Source organism: Melozone crissalis, unplaced genomic scaffold (assembly GCF_028551555.1).
Source record: "Melozone crissalis strain CALT ecotype California unplaced genomic scaffold, PUWL_Pcris_2 ptg000005l_1, whole genome shotgun sequence".
Classification (NCBI taxonomy): domain Eukaryota; kingdom Metazoa; phylum Chordata; class Aves; order Passeriformes; family Passerellidae; genus Melozone; species Melozone crissalis.
In genome coordinates this window covers 58672408-58686658 of record NW_026535783.1, presented here as the reverse complement: position 1 = coordinate 58686658, position 14251 = coordinate 58672408, and the positions used below count along the sequence as shown (strand labels likewise).

The 14251-nt window shown below is 39.7% G+C and overlaps 1 protein-coding gene across 2 annotated transcripts in view; it reads right to left on the bottom strand.

Moving 5' to 3' along the window:
* Positions 1-11120, bottom strand: part of ARL15 (ADP ribosylation factor like GTPase 15) — a 225855-nt gene extending 214735 nt beyond the window's left edge. Inside the window, exons 1-2 of one of the 2 annotated variants that reach the window (XM_054289806.1) lie at positions 11038-11092; positions 121-211 (exon numbers count right to left, since the gene is read on the bottom strand). Coding sequence is in view for 1 of the 2 variants with exons in the window: in XM_054289813.1 (XP_054145788.1) it covers positions 11038-11049 (12 nt within the window). In the remaining variant the exon portion in view is untranslated. Of the gene's footprint in view, positions 1-120; positions 212-11037 lie in introns of both variants that reach the window. The other variant, XM_054289813.1, reaches the window with a different exon arrangement.
* Positions 11121-14251: the final 3131 nt, after the last annotated feature.

The window sequence follows — 14251 nt, the reverse complement described above, 5'->3', positions numbered from 1 at the left end:
ATTTAATGTTTGCACATTTCTGGAGCCTTATTGCTTTAGCTTTCTAAAGTAGAACACAAAAATAGAACATTTTATTTAATCTGTTCTTAAGCTGAGAATAATCATATTAAAAGTTTTTACCCTCAACTTGCTCAACTTCCAATCTGCTGTGATGCCACAATTCTATGTCTTCTGCAGTCACCCAGAGAGGCTGAGGATGGACTACGAGTTTCTGATGAAACAGATGAAAAACACCTTCTTTAATTAGCACAACAAAGCCAGGAAATAAATGCAGCTCTCCAATACCAAAATAAAAACTACTGTAGGTTTGCCATATTTCCTATACAACTAGGTAAAATAAACTAAGCTTACAATTATTTGTTCAGAAGAGTAATTGAGGAATTACTCTATGTAAGGTATTTGAAAGACAAAACTTAAAGCCTTCAAGCGGAACATTTTCATTACAAGTTTCAAAAGTCCACACATTGTCTGAGATAAAGTGTTGGATGACACAGACTTCAAACATACCAATCAAAACATCTTTTCAGGATCTGCCTTCTAATTTCTCCCTCCCTCCAAAAAAAAAAACAATATTGAATTGAAATACCCATTTAAATAAAATTGGGATTAAAAAAACCAAAATAACAGATCTTAATAATTACAAGTAATAAAAAAATGTTTAGCAACATTTTTCTTTTGGTGTTGACTGCTACATCTAAATTTTAAATAAACAGTATTTCACTGAACTGTCTGAAAGTCAAAAAGCACAGCAAAAAAACCTGAAAAAAAACTTCAACAGCACAGTTGATTTTCATTTCTTACTGGAAGTAATCTAGTATGCTATTAATGACAAGGAGATTCTGACTTTAAACACCATTTCTGTTAAAGCAGGTTTTTTTTCAGCCTTAAGACCAAACATCTAAGTCTATCTCTTGTGTTCTGAGCTTGTCCCAGAAAGAAAAAATTGACAGAGAAACAGGAACTGACTTCAAGAAATCCTACAGTTACACAAAGTGGTGGGGCGGGGTCATAAACCATACCCCTACTGACAGCATTTGCAGACCTTGTTCCAAAGGTTCTAGGGATGGATGATTTCCCCAAGCAATTTAGTCCAGTGCTTCATTACCCTCTCTACTAGAAAGTTTCCTAATGTTTAACCTTGGTCTGTGGCAATTTAAGCCCATACTTAAAACACCGGGTGATGCATTGAATGATTTGCATTTTCAGTATCCTGGCAGAATCTACGTTGCTGGCAGACACAACTTTGTATATAAAGTAAATTATTATTTCAGCTTGCAAGAGAAGTAAACATGCAGCAGCAGCAAACCATTATAGCTTCTTCATATATACAGTTTGCTTTTGTTCTAGACAAGCACAGCATTATAAATAGTTTTCTTTTTTTTAATTTTTGTTCACTACTTCCAGGCTATGCATTAGTGGGAGAACTAAGCTGCAGTTCAAATTCTCCAGCAAGCCCCTGTAGATCCTTGCTTCAGCAAAATAAAATAACCTACATCCCATGTTACCTTAGTTATCCATTGTTGGGTTTGCCATTGTTAACATTCTAAAATCACAGGCTATTTTAATTATTATAAGGCATGAATTCTGTCACACACAGTACTGATTGTTTCCCTTATGCATTTCCCAGTGAAATATTAAGATAATCCCTTCTTCAAGTCTGCAAGAAAATGCTTATAAACTACATTTTCTAGTGGTAAAAAGGATCATTAAATCCAACAATACTATTAATATTTATTATATTCACCTATCCTTTCTTCTGAAAATTTACATTCCCTCCCCAGAAGTATTTCAGTTTAATCCTTGAAAAAGTGACAGGAATTGATTTAAATAATTAAAAGTTTAGTGATACTATCCTTCAGACTATCAGTCTGACCACTGAATTAAGACAGTTGATTATCTGTTGCTGCAATGGGGAGTTTATTCTTCACACTTGCAATCTTTCATTACTTTGGTTGCGGCAACTCACTTGGGACCATACAATTGGGCAACAAAACAATTGTTGGAAAATTTACACATAATTTACTTACAGTTTATTGTTGCTTTCTGAAAGGATTTTACACGGTAGGCATGAAAATAAAAGAAAAAAAAAGTAAAAATATACCTACAAATACTATGAAAGAAAGATAGCTTGTTTGACACAATTCTACAAAGACTAATTATTCACAGATGTGATTTCACATGTCTAAAGTGAAAAATGGAGTCGTCAGATCAAATATGTCAAGCAAGATATGCATGCGTCTCTGTCAAAAAGCACCCTTCTGCCTAGGCAAAGGGTCATCTCACAAACATTAAAAAATTTCTCCCACTGGAAAGCAAACTCATAGCTAGCTTTCCTATTCACCCAAGACTTTGTTATTTTAATCATATCTTGTAAAAATGTGGCTGTTTATAATGACTTAGAAACATGTCTGCCCTGCAGCTGTGCAGCATTCAATTCACAACAAGCATCTGTTCTGTCCATTTTTTCAAGTATTCTGCTATCAGTACAAAGCAATTTCAGTATTTGGTGTTTAAAAAAAATCTCATTCAGCTCTGACACAGGCACACAGTCTGCAACTCACAAAGCCATTGTTTTAAATATCTATTTTGTCAGCACATACAAGATTAAATCCCTACTCATAATATTTACAAAAGACCAGATTTTGAAAAGATTAATTAGAGCATGTTCTGCAACTGATGACTTCAAGCACAGAGTTGAAAGCATTAGCCTCAAGAACCTTGGTGGGCAAAAGGGGAGGGTGATCCTAACCAAGTTCTCAGGAAAGAACCAAAAGACCCAATACCTTACAGAACTGCAGTAACAGCCAGTTCTGCCACCCAGCAGAAATAATCACCTCAACCTCAACTCACTGTGACATAATTCTAAATAAATTACAGCACTGAATACAGCTCCAAGACCACAAAAACAGAAAGCAAAATAAGAAAAGGAAGATGTTAGAGGGGTTTTTTTCTGGTGATATGTTTCTTTAATATGTTTAAGATCAAGGTACACCTCTCCTCATTTATAATGAAGTGATACAACCCAGTAGACACTTGGAATTGCTGCATCTTCCAGGCAGAAGTTTTTCCATCTCTATTCTTATCTGCATCTTTTTCAGTGTATAAAATTGCAAAAATTAGCAATACAAGTGTATAAAATATGCAGGTTTTAAGGTACCTTTAAGTATGGAGCCTGAAACAAATTCTCAGTGCTTATGTGTTGTAAGGAACATGTGGGTACCAAAAGCACACACAACAACACTATAGTAAAGGTAGCAGGAACTTTGACCAGAACTGCTGTTTGCTAACCTTGCCTACTGAACTCCAGCTAGTAATTCCAAGGTTCCCCTTTCTGCACAAGATGTCACAGCCCTCTAGCAAATTCCATTAACAACATTTCTATTTTAAACTCCCTGAATTCTTTTTAATACTGTTCTCAGGGAAAAAAGGCACAGAAAATATTTTAATATTCTCCTTCAATGCTGAATAATTAGATTTCTAAAATACCAATCTTCTTGTACATAATCATTAGAAAAATAAATCTCAGTTTAGAGACTAGAAGAAACCTGATGTTGATGGAAAAGCAATGATATGTGAACAGGAAATAGGACTAGATCCAAGAACTCTCTTGTCATCATAAAAAGTAATCAAGTGGATGCACCAGAGAACAATGCTCTCCTCTCTTTTAGGCAATATTCTCAGTAGAACAGTTTTCCATGACTGTTTCCAGGACTGCAGTGGCTGAGGCAGTGTAAGATACAGATTAGCCAGCAGAAAATTAATAGCTGCAAGAACAGCATAGACATTTCTCAAGAATTCTGGACCTTTTCTCCAGTCTTGCTGAAACCTGAAATTATGCAAGTTTCTGGGCAAGAAGAAAGCACTGAGAAAAGAGAGCACTCATTGTAGAATGCATCATCCCTCTACACAGGTTGTCTATACAGTTTCAGGTTCACTCAGTGTTGTGGGCCTTACATAAAAAGTTATAAATTTGTTGAAACACAGATGTCAGAAAGCCAATAGCCTTTTGTCATATGTACTTCCAAGCAGAAGGAATCTGTGCTCCTGGAGAAGATTATCTTCATAAATACCTCTGAATTGAAAAGTCCCACCTCTTGTGTAGTCAATGAAATTCTGATTACAGTGGACAGCACTCCTGGACACCACTCAGAATATCTCAGTTTCCTAACTGCAATTTCCTGTTCAAGAACTGATTCTAGGTTCCTCCTCAATGAGGAGGAAAGATGAGGAGGATGTCTTTAGTCCACAGCAAAGCATCAGGATATCCAGGGAATCATACCTCATGGACCTATCCTTATGTTCCAGTAATCACAACTTCAGGATTTCCTACCATCATATCTGAACATCATGTTTAATACCAACCCACAGTGGCCCTGTCTTTGAAGACCCTGTACAAATTCTTGGTCTACTCATTTTCACTTTCCTAACATTACCACAAGTGAGAATTCAACTACACTCACATGCAGAAAACACAGTTCCTGGATTATAACTGTGAGTTCTTCTGTATAGAAAAACATGCTTATTGCCTAATCTCTTTCTGATTCAAAAGACATCTAGACTATTACCTCCTCACACCAGTCAGCTGTCTTTTCTTCAGACTGAAGAGCTGTAACTACTTATCTCTGCTTGTATGGAAGAAATTGCTTTTCTTCAATTACCACATCATCCTTCTCTGTATTTTCTTTGGTTTTTTTAATACTCTTCCTGAAATGATGCAACCAGTAATGTAGCAAGTAAGACAAGAGCAAACCTTATATTTAAGCAATGTAAAAATGAGATCTTTCCCTCTTTTTTCTTCTTAATACTCAAAATTTGTTGACAGATGTCTGGGTTGAGATGACATTTTAAAGAAGGATCCTCATTCCCTTTCCTGAGTACTGATGATATTTTAGAGCCTATCCATGCATCTGTACTGCCATGTGACTTCTTCTAAAAATATATGCAACTTTGCACGTATCAACACTGAATTTCATTTGCCATTTTATTACAAATATCAAAAGAGGTACTAGATTTTCTTCCTGGGTTCTTATATGCATTCTTAATATTTGTCCCTGCATCAGCCCATCCAAAGCATATGCAGTTTATACAGCTAAACACGAACATGAAACTCCCTTGCAATCTCTGCATTCACTTCTCCCTCTTATTTGCTGCCAGAGCTCTGCTCTCAATGCTCATTTGTATTTCTCATGAAATTTGTATTACAGATTACAAAACTATTACTTCATTTTTAATTGATTTAAGTTTTTCACCTCTATTAGAGTCAAAATCATATAAAGGAAGACTAAGCAACAGTTATTATAAAGCTAATAAAATGTGGAAAACAGATGTTTCTTCTATACAAAAGCTCCAAGTTATAATTTAAAAAAAGAAATCTGCAAACTTACTTCCCCCATATCAACAGCTCCTAGTGGATCTTGGATGCCATCTTGCTTACTCAGATTCTCCAATGCCAAAAGCTAATGTGGGTTCTGTGAACAAATTTTTCTTCTGTTCTTCCACCAAAACATACAGAACATCAAAGATTCAAGCTCTTCCTACAGTTTATTCTTACAAGCAACAAAGTTCTAGGGCAGGACTGCATCTAGCACAATAGCACTTGTCAGCTACATTTCCTGCTTTGTGTCTCTTCCTCAGACAGAGGGAGCTTACTTACACACTCATTGACAATTAATTTAGTCACTTTACCAGGTTATCAGAGAGAAAAAATAAATTTTGTACGCTGAAGAGCTCTGGCATGAGCCATCTTTTGTTAGATTGCAAATACCCTACTTATGCCCACAAGGACTTTCATATAGTCACAGTCAGATAGTTTGCACTTCAGAAAGTTATCCTGCGCACACAGTGAAAAACAGCAAAACCAACATAACGCAGAGCAGCACAAGCCAAAACACAAAGAAGCAAAAATTTTAAATACTGTTGTGTTTTTTTTCATAGGGCCTTACAGCTCTTTGGGCCACATTTGTGGTTTTAAACTAAACGAAAAATGTTCTTTTATTAATGGAGAGCTAATATCCTCATACAATCGCAAAACTTCAGAACTCCATTTAGAAGAATAAACATCACAAGCTGGCAGTATTAAAAAACATGAGTTGATGATACTGACAACAAGCCAAAAATGTTAATCAGCATGTGGTATTAGAAGGAATATTTTGTCCTTACTAAATGCAGATATTCTCACTTACTAAAAGCTTGCATTTCTAACCTTTTGTGAAATTCATCACCATGTTGCCTTGAAGCTTGGAGGTCTGACTGAAGAATTCAGGAGCAGCACACTGCAGAGCAACATGGTCTGGTAGTACATAGCAAGAGCTGGAATTGAATACCAAGTATTCTTACTACATACTTCAGACACTAATTCTGATCTAGGCCTATGGTGGAAAAATCCATTAAGTGAAGTAAATCCTTCCATCTGGTTTCATTTGAAAAATATTAAATTCATGTCATCTGTGATCACTCTGCAATGCAAACCTAGGTAAACATGACCTACAATTAAAAGATTCACATCTGATCCAAACACGAATACAGTTGCATGCACCTTACAGCTGTTGTTTTCTTTCCTGCATTCAGCTACATTTTTTTTTTTTTGAAACAACTGTCAGACCCCTCATCCTTGTGTCTAATCAACTCCCCAAACTGAAGGGACAATAATAAAATAGAAGCCCTTGTGCTCTACAGAAGGTGTAAGTTTTCAAGGCTGTTATAGCTGATGGATCAGTCAACCTAGAGGGCAAACATTCTCTATTGTTACATTACAAAAGACAGAATTCCTATGAGAGGGGTGCTCAGCAAACAGTAAGAGGACGCGGCCCTGCCTATAGACCGTGGCTGCTCATGTTGTAGGCAATGTATCCAAATCACACACGTGCCTCAGAAGAAAAATACAGAATTGCTAGTAAGGACCTCAACCCATTTTTCCTTATTCAAAGGACAGCATCTACGAGTTTACAAAGTTTCAGTGAAGTAAAACCCTTACCTTCAAACATACGCCTCTCTAACACATTTGCAGCGCGAGAAAAAAAATGTTTCCTGTGACCTGCAGATACCAAACAATGGAACTGGCAACAGCAATGGAAAGACTGGATCTGAAGTATACCACAATCACTAAGTGGTCTTGATCTATCCCACATTGCCACTTTCTGAATCTAACCTGTCCAATTCAATTAAAGAGTCTAACTATTTAAAAGAAAGGTCTTAAAAGTAAGCGGCCCAAAAAAGAAAAGTTGCTCAAAAACTTTAATTTTTTTTAATATCACCTAACACTTTAGGAACACCAATTTGGATTATGCAGCTTTTCCCAAGTAAGACTTTGTTTGAACACTAACTATTTAGATTGTGAGGTCAAGACTGTTCAGAAACAAAGCAGAAACTCTTAAGTCAGTTCAAGGCCTATTCACATATTCATTTAAAATTTGAAAATTTAGTTTAATTCACTCAAAAACTTATCAAATTTTAGATTTCATGTGCATGCATACTGGAGCAAAATAGTTTGCATCTGCTAACAAGTGCACAAAGAACAACAAGAACTCACCCAAACTTGTTATAGTTAAAAGAAACCAATCCCCAACAAAGCAACAAGGATTCTGATGCACTACGAGTGTGCACTCTCTTGACATTGCAGAACCCATGTTTCTGTTTAACTCCTCAGAAAAGGGACCCAAAAAAATTAAAAAAAAAAATTACTAAAGCTGAAGCAGTTCATCATCCAAAAAGAGTTATCTTTCATTTCAGGTCAGAATATGCTCTTCAATACCTCCCCAAGAAATATTTTTATCTACAACTAAGACAGTACATAGCATCTTGGGATATAATTTACAGATAAGTTATCATAATAAAAATGCAAAATTAAACAGGTTATCAATTTTTTATTATAAACCTCTTAGGCAAATATAACTCTTTTGTGAAGAGACAGATTCAAATTTCATTATCACTCTCTCAAGCAGTTTTTAAAAATTCTACACAGACCAGGCTGATACATTGAATAGAAATATGTAAGAACTTTACCTAGTGCAGAGGATGCCACTGAAGAAGTGTATTGTGAAAGTCTACTCAGGAGCTTAAAATCTGCATTGTAATTGCAGCACGTAAGAAAAACTGAAGCATTTTTATTGTTTCCCCACAAGTTCTCCGAGCAAGAACTGTAAGACTGGTCACATACCATGCTTTTCACAAGATGCATCATGGCGTAACTCCTTAAATTAAGCATAGTCAACTGAACAGAGGCCAACCAACACAAGTCTTTGCACACACTGAAATCCTTCCAGACACAATGTAGCAAGTATGAAGCTGAAGAAGGTTGCAGACAGTACCCTAGCTTATGTAGTCACAAAAACCTGCCATTCTACATTCATGCAGCTATGTTCACATAGTATGTTTTAAAACAGTTAACTAAATGCAAGCAAAACAGCTATATGTAAGTGAAAAGTGCCGCTGAGTGAAGATGTATTCTTTTTTAGAGGCTGGACTTGGTTTAATCATGTTGATTTAAAAAAAGAAAAACACACCACTCCTAACATCATAATTATAGCAACACAAAAATAAAAGAGGCACCAGGCTGAAGAGCCTCTTCTAGCTATCAAAGATACAGAGGCCAGTGATACTTTTTTTGTTACAATGTAAAACTGCAAAAACAGACCAGAGCATCACAGGAGATACTCTTTTAGCACCAATTTATTATCAAATGGCATAGCCATAAATCAAGGGTCACACTTTAAGTGGGAAGGCACTACTCAGGTTTTGGGTATCTGTCCATAAAAATTTTAGGCCATAGTCCAAGCTGGCTCCAACTGACTTCACTCTGAGAAGGTTTTGAGTGCTTTCAATAACCTGATGATATTGGAAAGTGCTTCAGATGTTCATTACTTCTAGGGATATGATTCTTAATGGAAAAAAGACATCTCCATCAATGTAGGTCCTATCCAGCTAAAATCAGGAAAAGAACTTTACTATGCAAGTCTGGGAAGAGTTGGCTGAGGGTAGGCTCCTTGTGGAGATGCACTGACCCCGAGTTCATGCAGCAACAAACCGGACCTCATCTGTCCTCACCTCCTTCCCCTACACTCCCTCACTCAGCCCCCCTGATAACCAAAACTCGTCAAATACTCCATCTCAGCACTACTGCAAGGGAAAACAACTCATCCTTTGCTCTCTGCCTCACACTGCAAGCACGGGAGAAAACCTCACTGCCGGCAGGCTGCAACACAGGTGCCCCACATGAGGAACCAGAAACCTTCTGTTTGTGTTTTCATGCCTATATACCTGCAAGAACCCAACATAAATGCACAAAACACAAAATTCCTTAACATGTACAGCTCTTTTTGCTATGGAAATAATGAGACAATTGTTCTACAGCCATAACTTAACGTTCACACAACTTCAAGCCTTGCATAGATAACGAGTAGGCCCATCTTTACACCAGAGCAGACTGTGACAACAAGCCAAAAACAGGTGTACACAACTAGTTGTCTAAGTCACCATCATAATTTTTGTTGTTGTTGTTAGAGCAGACTTTCTGAGGTGCCTGAACCTCATAATCAATGACAGGTTTTAGAACTGACACTAAAGAAGGCCACATGACAAAAAAGAGGAAAAGGATCAGCTGGAGAATAAGAGTCAGGGGAAGAAAAAAAAAAAAACAGAGCTATTTAATCCCCTCCCCCCTTAAGTTAATACAAAAACATGCTCTTAGTTTGCAAGGCTTATTAAATTTATTGTTCTCAGAGTGGTTGGCCTTCCACACAACAGCCTGTAGCAGTCACAAAGGTTAATGCAAGCATTTGAAAAAGTACAGAATGGCCAGTTTCGTCTGGCCATAAGTTTATAAAGGAAAAAAAAAATCTCAGAAACAGCTCCAGGCTCTCAAGGAGCTATGTGGCTGCACTTGATATCCGGCAAGTTTATTATCAGTATTTCATTAACTAGGCTGTTAAAGAAAAGTCTGCCTACCATTTCCACCACACAAGACTCATTTTCTAGTGTCTCTCTGTAGTATTCAAATTCAGAAAGGCAAGCCTAAAACATTTTGGGGGTTGCAAGGCTCAATAAACCACAACAAATCTTAGCTCCATAGACACAAGAATAGTGAAGTATTAATTTAATGTATTTCTGGTTTAGTTAGCTACCAGAAAAGGCAGACACTGCATGCAGCTCTCATCTCAGCATGGCAAATATTCTGTTCATTAAAAAGAGCATCTCCAGAGATTCTGTTGCATTTGATGAGCCTCTCTTGAAAGCGTACACCCGTGAGCATCCCGTGTGAAAAAGTATGAATGACAGAGTCAAGATTCTGACTCCAAATACTTCCTGGTCCCACTTGACACCAACAACGAACAGGGATGGCCAGAAGATGCCTGCTCTTCACTGCCCCAGCTGACGCTTCGCAGCATTTCACGGTGAAGGAGCGGGCACCAGTTCACAGCACAGAGCTCGAAGCCACAAGACTGGAGCAATGGGATGCCAACAGGACCGGAGCGATGGGGTGTGCTGGTTACGCCCCCCCCCTCCCCCCCCCCCCCACTGCTGGGCTGAAAAGACCAGGTGAGCAGGTACCATACTAAAACAAAGCCACCTGCTCATGAGCCAGCCGTGCCACAGGGCTTTTGCCCGCCGAGGGTGCGCGGGTGAGGGCAAACACCAGCCACGATCCCAGCTGAGGTGCATGCCCGCGATACGATCTTTCACAGACGAATGGAGCCAATATTCATTAAAGAGCCATAAACACTACCCCGAATACCAGCTGCCCGGGCGCTCGGCTGATCCCGTCCGCGGTAGCAATTTAGTTCACTGAAGCATGCCCTAAGCTAAAGCGTTTAGGAAAAAAACAGCGACCCGGGTCACGGCTTTAGCAACCTAATAGCGGCCAAATGAGCGGGGCCCGGCCGCTTTATCGCCCGTTAACAGCCCGCCGGGCCGGGTGCGGCAGCGCGGCCGGACCCGGCTGCCCCCGGCCCCGGGCTGCCCCCCGCCCCCCGTCGCGCCGCAGACGCCGCCCCAGCCGCTCAGTAAAATGTCCGACGGTCTCCGCTGCCGCCGGGAACCTACCAGGTAATCCATGTACCGGAGTGGCGCCGGGCGCCGCGCTGCCGAGCTCTCCGGAGGGGCCGCGGGCGCCCGCCCGGCTGACAGCGGCGCTGGGCCGGCGGGGCAGCGGCGGGGCCGGGGAGCGGGGCGGGCGGTGCGGCGGGGCCGGGCGGGCGCGCCGGGGGCGAGCGGGGGGCGCGGGCGCTGCCCCGGCGGCGCTGTCAGAGCCGCGCTGCCGCCCGCACCTCGCGGCGGAGGGAGCGGGGCAGGGGCGGGCGGGGGCGGGACGCGCCGTCAGCTGATCGCACACGTGGGGGCGCGGCCGGGCCGCCCTTAAAGGCGTAGGAGCGCTGCGGCCGAGCTGCTGCCGCTGCCGGGGCTCTCTCGTCCCGCAGCCTAACCGGTCCCAGGGAAGGGCAACGCACAGGAGCACAAGTGCTGTGAGGAGCAGTGGAGGGAGCTGGGGTGTTTATCCTGGAGAAAAGGAAGCTCAAGGGAAACCTTATCACTCTGCACTACTGCCTGAAAGGAGGCTGTGGCCAGCTGGGGTTCAGCCTCTTCTGCCAGGCAGCCAGTGACAGGACGAGAGGACATGGTGCTAAGCAAAGCCGGGGGGTAGGGGGTTCAGTTGGACACCAGGAAGCATTTCTTCATGGAAGGGGTGATTAGACACCAGAACGGGCAGTCCAGGGAGGCTGAGGAGGTGTTTAAGGAAAGACTGGACATGGCACTTAGTGTTCGTGGTCTAGTAAGGTAGTGGTGTGTGCTCACAGGTTGGACTCGATGATCCAGCCATAGGTTTCCTTCCCAATCTGATTGATTCTTTGATGGTTCCCCTAAGCACCCGTGAAAGAAACGTCCATGTCTCCTACTGCAACCTGACATCCTAACTTGGAGGCTTTTTCACAAACTTGAGGTGTTAGTAGGGAAGCCTGACTCCTGGAGAAACGGAAGGAAACTTCATGTGTGTGACAGTGGGATAGGAAATCTAAAAATGAGGCATCAAGTGAAAGAATAAGAGTGTAGTTAAAGAGAAGTAGAAGAGTAGACAAGGAGATAGAAGAAAACAGGTGTCAATGAGGAGCCAGGAGCAACAGGGAATCAATATTTTTAAGGATATTGGTGAGCCGTTCACCTAGTAAACTGGGGTGGGGAAACATAAATTACAATTACTGCTCTGAATTTTGTAACTAATTAAGGCCTGTTGTGGACAGTCTCAGTTACTATATCCTGAGAGTGTTGATAAAACATTCCCTTTATGCCTGCCCAAAACACATCTTGCCAATGGATAATTCATATTCCGCATACATCTAGTCTAGGAAAAAAAAATATTCCTTTGGTAGTCCTTTCTTTACTTTGGGATTCAATATCAAATACATCTGCATAGCAACTTAAGTTTAATTTAGATGAGTACCGATGATTTTTTTTTAATCATCTAGAAGTTCACTAATTTTAGTACTTTAATAGTCAATGAGTGGAAGGAGGGATACAGGCTTGGCCCTTTCTGCAATTCACATTTTGACTGCTTTTCATTTAGTCACAGCAATTGCTGGCACCTGTCTCTTGATCCTGAAATGTCCTTTTGACAGGGGGAACTACAGTGTAAAGACTACTTTAGCCACTACAGGGGTGGGTAAAGCAGGCCTCTCAATAATGTAACACAGGAGCTGCAAGAAACTGATTTCATCACACTTCTGTCATCACATGTGATTTTTAACGTTTTGCAGTGCTTTCCCCTTAACAATTAAAACCCTTTATTTCTTCTTTTTTTGCAGTAATACATCATTCCTGAGACTTGCTGCCTTTTGATGCTTCTCTAAATGCAGGGTGACTGAAATGAGAACATCAAGAACAAGCAGATATTTCAGAACTGTTTCCTGTGAGACAAATAGGAAAGGACTGGGAATTGTTTCTTCTATAGCTCATTGAGAAGAAAATAGAATTATGAATCTACAGAGTTGCTCCAGAGATGCTGCTGTGATAGGAAAAGAAGTAATTGGCTTTTATTGCAAGGAAGATTCAGTTCAGCTACTGAAAAATAATGGGAAGGATATTTCAACATGGACAGACATCACAAGCAAAGCTAGTAGAATTTCTGAGAGAAGCCATGAGTTATAATAACATTTCTCTGATGTAGTTTAGTTTAGTTTAGTTACTTAGCACTGATGTACATATGGAGAAAAAGAACTAGAAGACCCCTCTGTTTTATATGAAGTTGATAGATCTTATTATGAAGATGCAGTGTGTTTATATATCCAAAGAAAAATGTTTATTCTATTTTATAAATGTGATTTTCTTTCTAGTTTATAAACAAAACCTCACGATCTGAACACAAAATCAGTTTAAAAAATCAAGAAATTTCTCATGTATACACTGAAAATCCCACAAACTTGACCAAAAGAGAAGCCAAGCTTAAATGTATGTATTAATCCTTCTGTTCACTGAAAACACATTATTCCTTTGGCCATTGCATAGCCTTATGGCACATTAATTTTACTACATAAAGTGGAGATTAACATTGAACAATAGCAGAATGTAAGCAGAATACAAGTCCTATAGCACATACCTTCCAGCCTACATAGTAGTCATGCTATTGCTGAGATTTTTCTAGCAAGTCCTATAAGATTTCTTTCATCTAAAATGAAGTTCAGTTTCATATTGGAATACATATACCTAATGCATGTAAGTTATTTTCATAAAGAAGCTTGTCAGCAGGAACTCATATGTCAAGATAGGAAGGAAGAGATCAAAGTATTTAAATGGAGCAAACGTCATGTGTTGGCTGTGAGGTAGTCAGTCTGGTTCCAAAAATGGAAGTGAGCTTATGCACAGAAGCACAAGTTTATCTTCAGTGAAATCCTGTCGCAAGAATAATTTTCTGTAAACTTGTATGAAAAATAATCAATCTGAGAGTCAGACTTTGACCCTGAGAAGTGCTAAGTACAACATTCTATCATCCATTGCTTCTGTCACTTCAATTTAATAATTTTGAACATTTTAGCCTAAGAGTAACATCTGACAAATTCAAGCATTTGTGGTACTAGCAGTTAGCAAACTTGGGTGGTGAATTTGACATAAAGGTGTTACTAATAGATATCATATCTGTTACTTAATAGATATCAGCAAAATGGGAATTTAAATGTAAATACTTATGAATCTGCCTATTTCCAAACATATTAGAATGGAATTAGTATATTTTTTGGAATTGCATAGTCAGCTGTATATATGACAAATT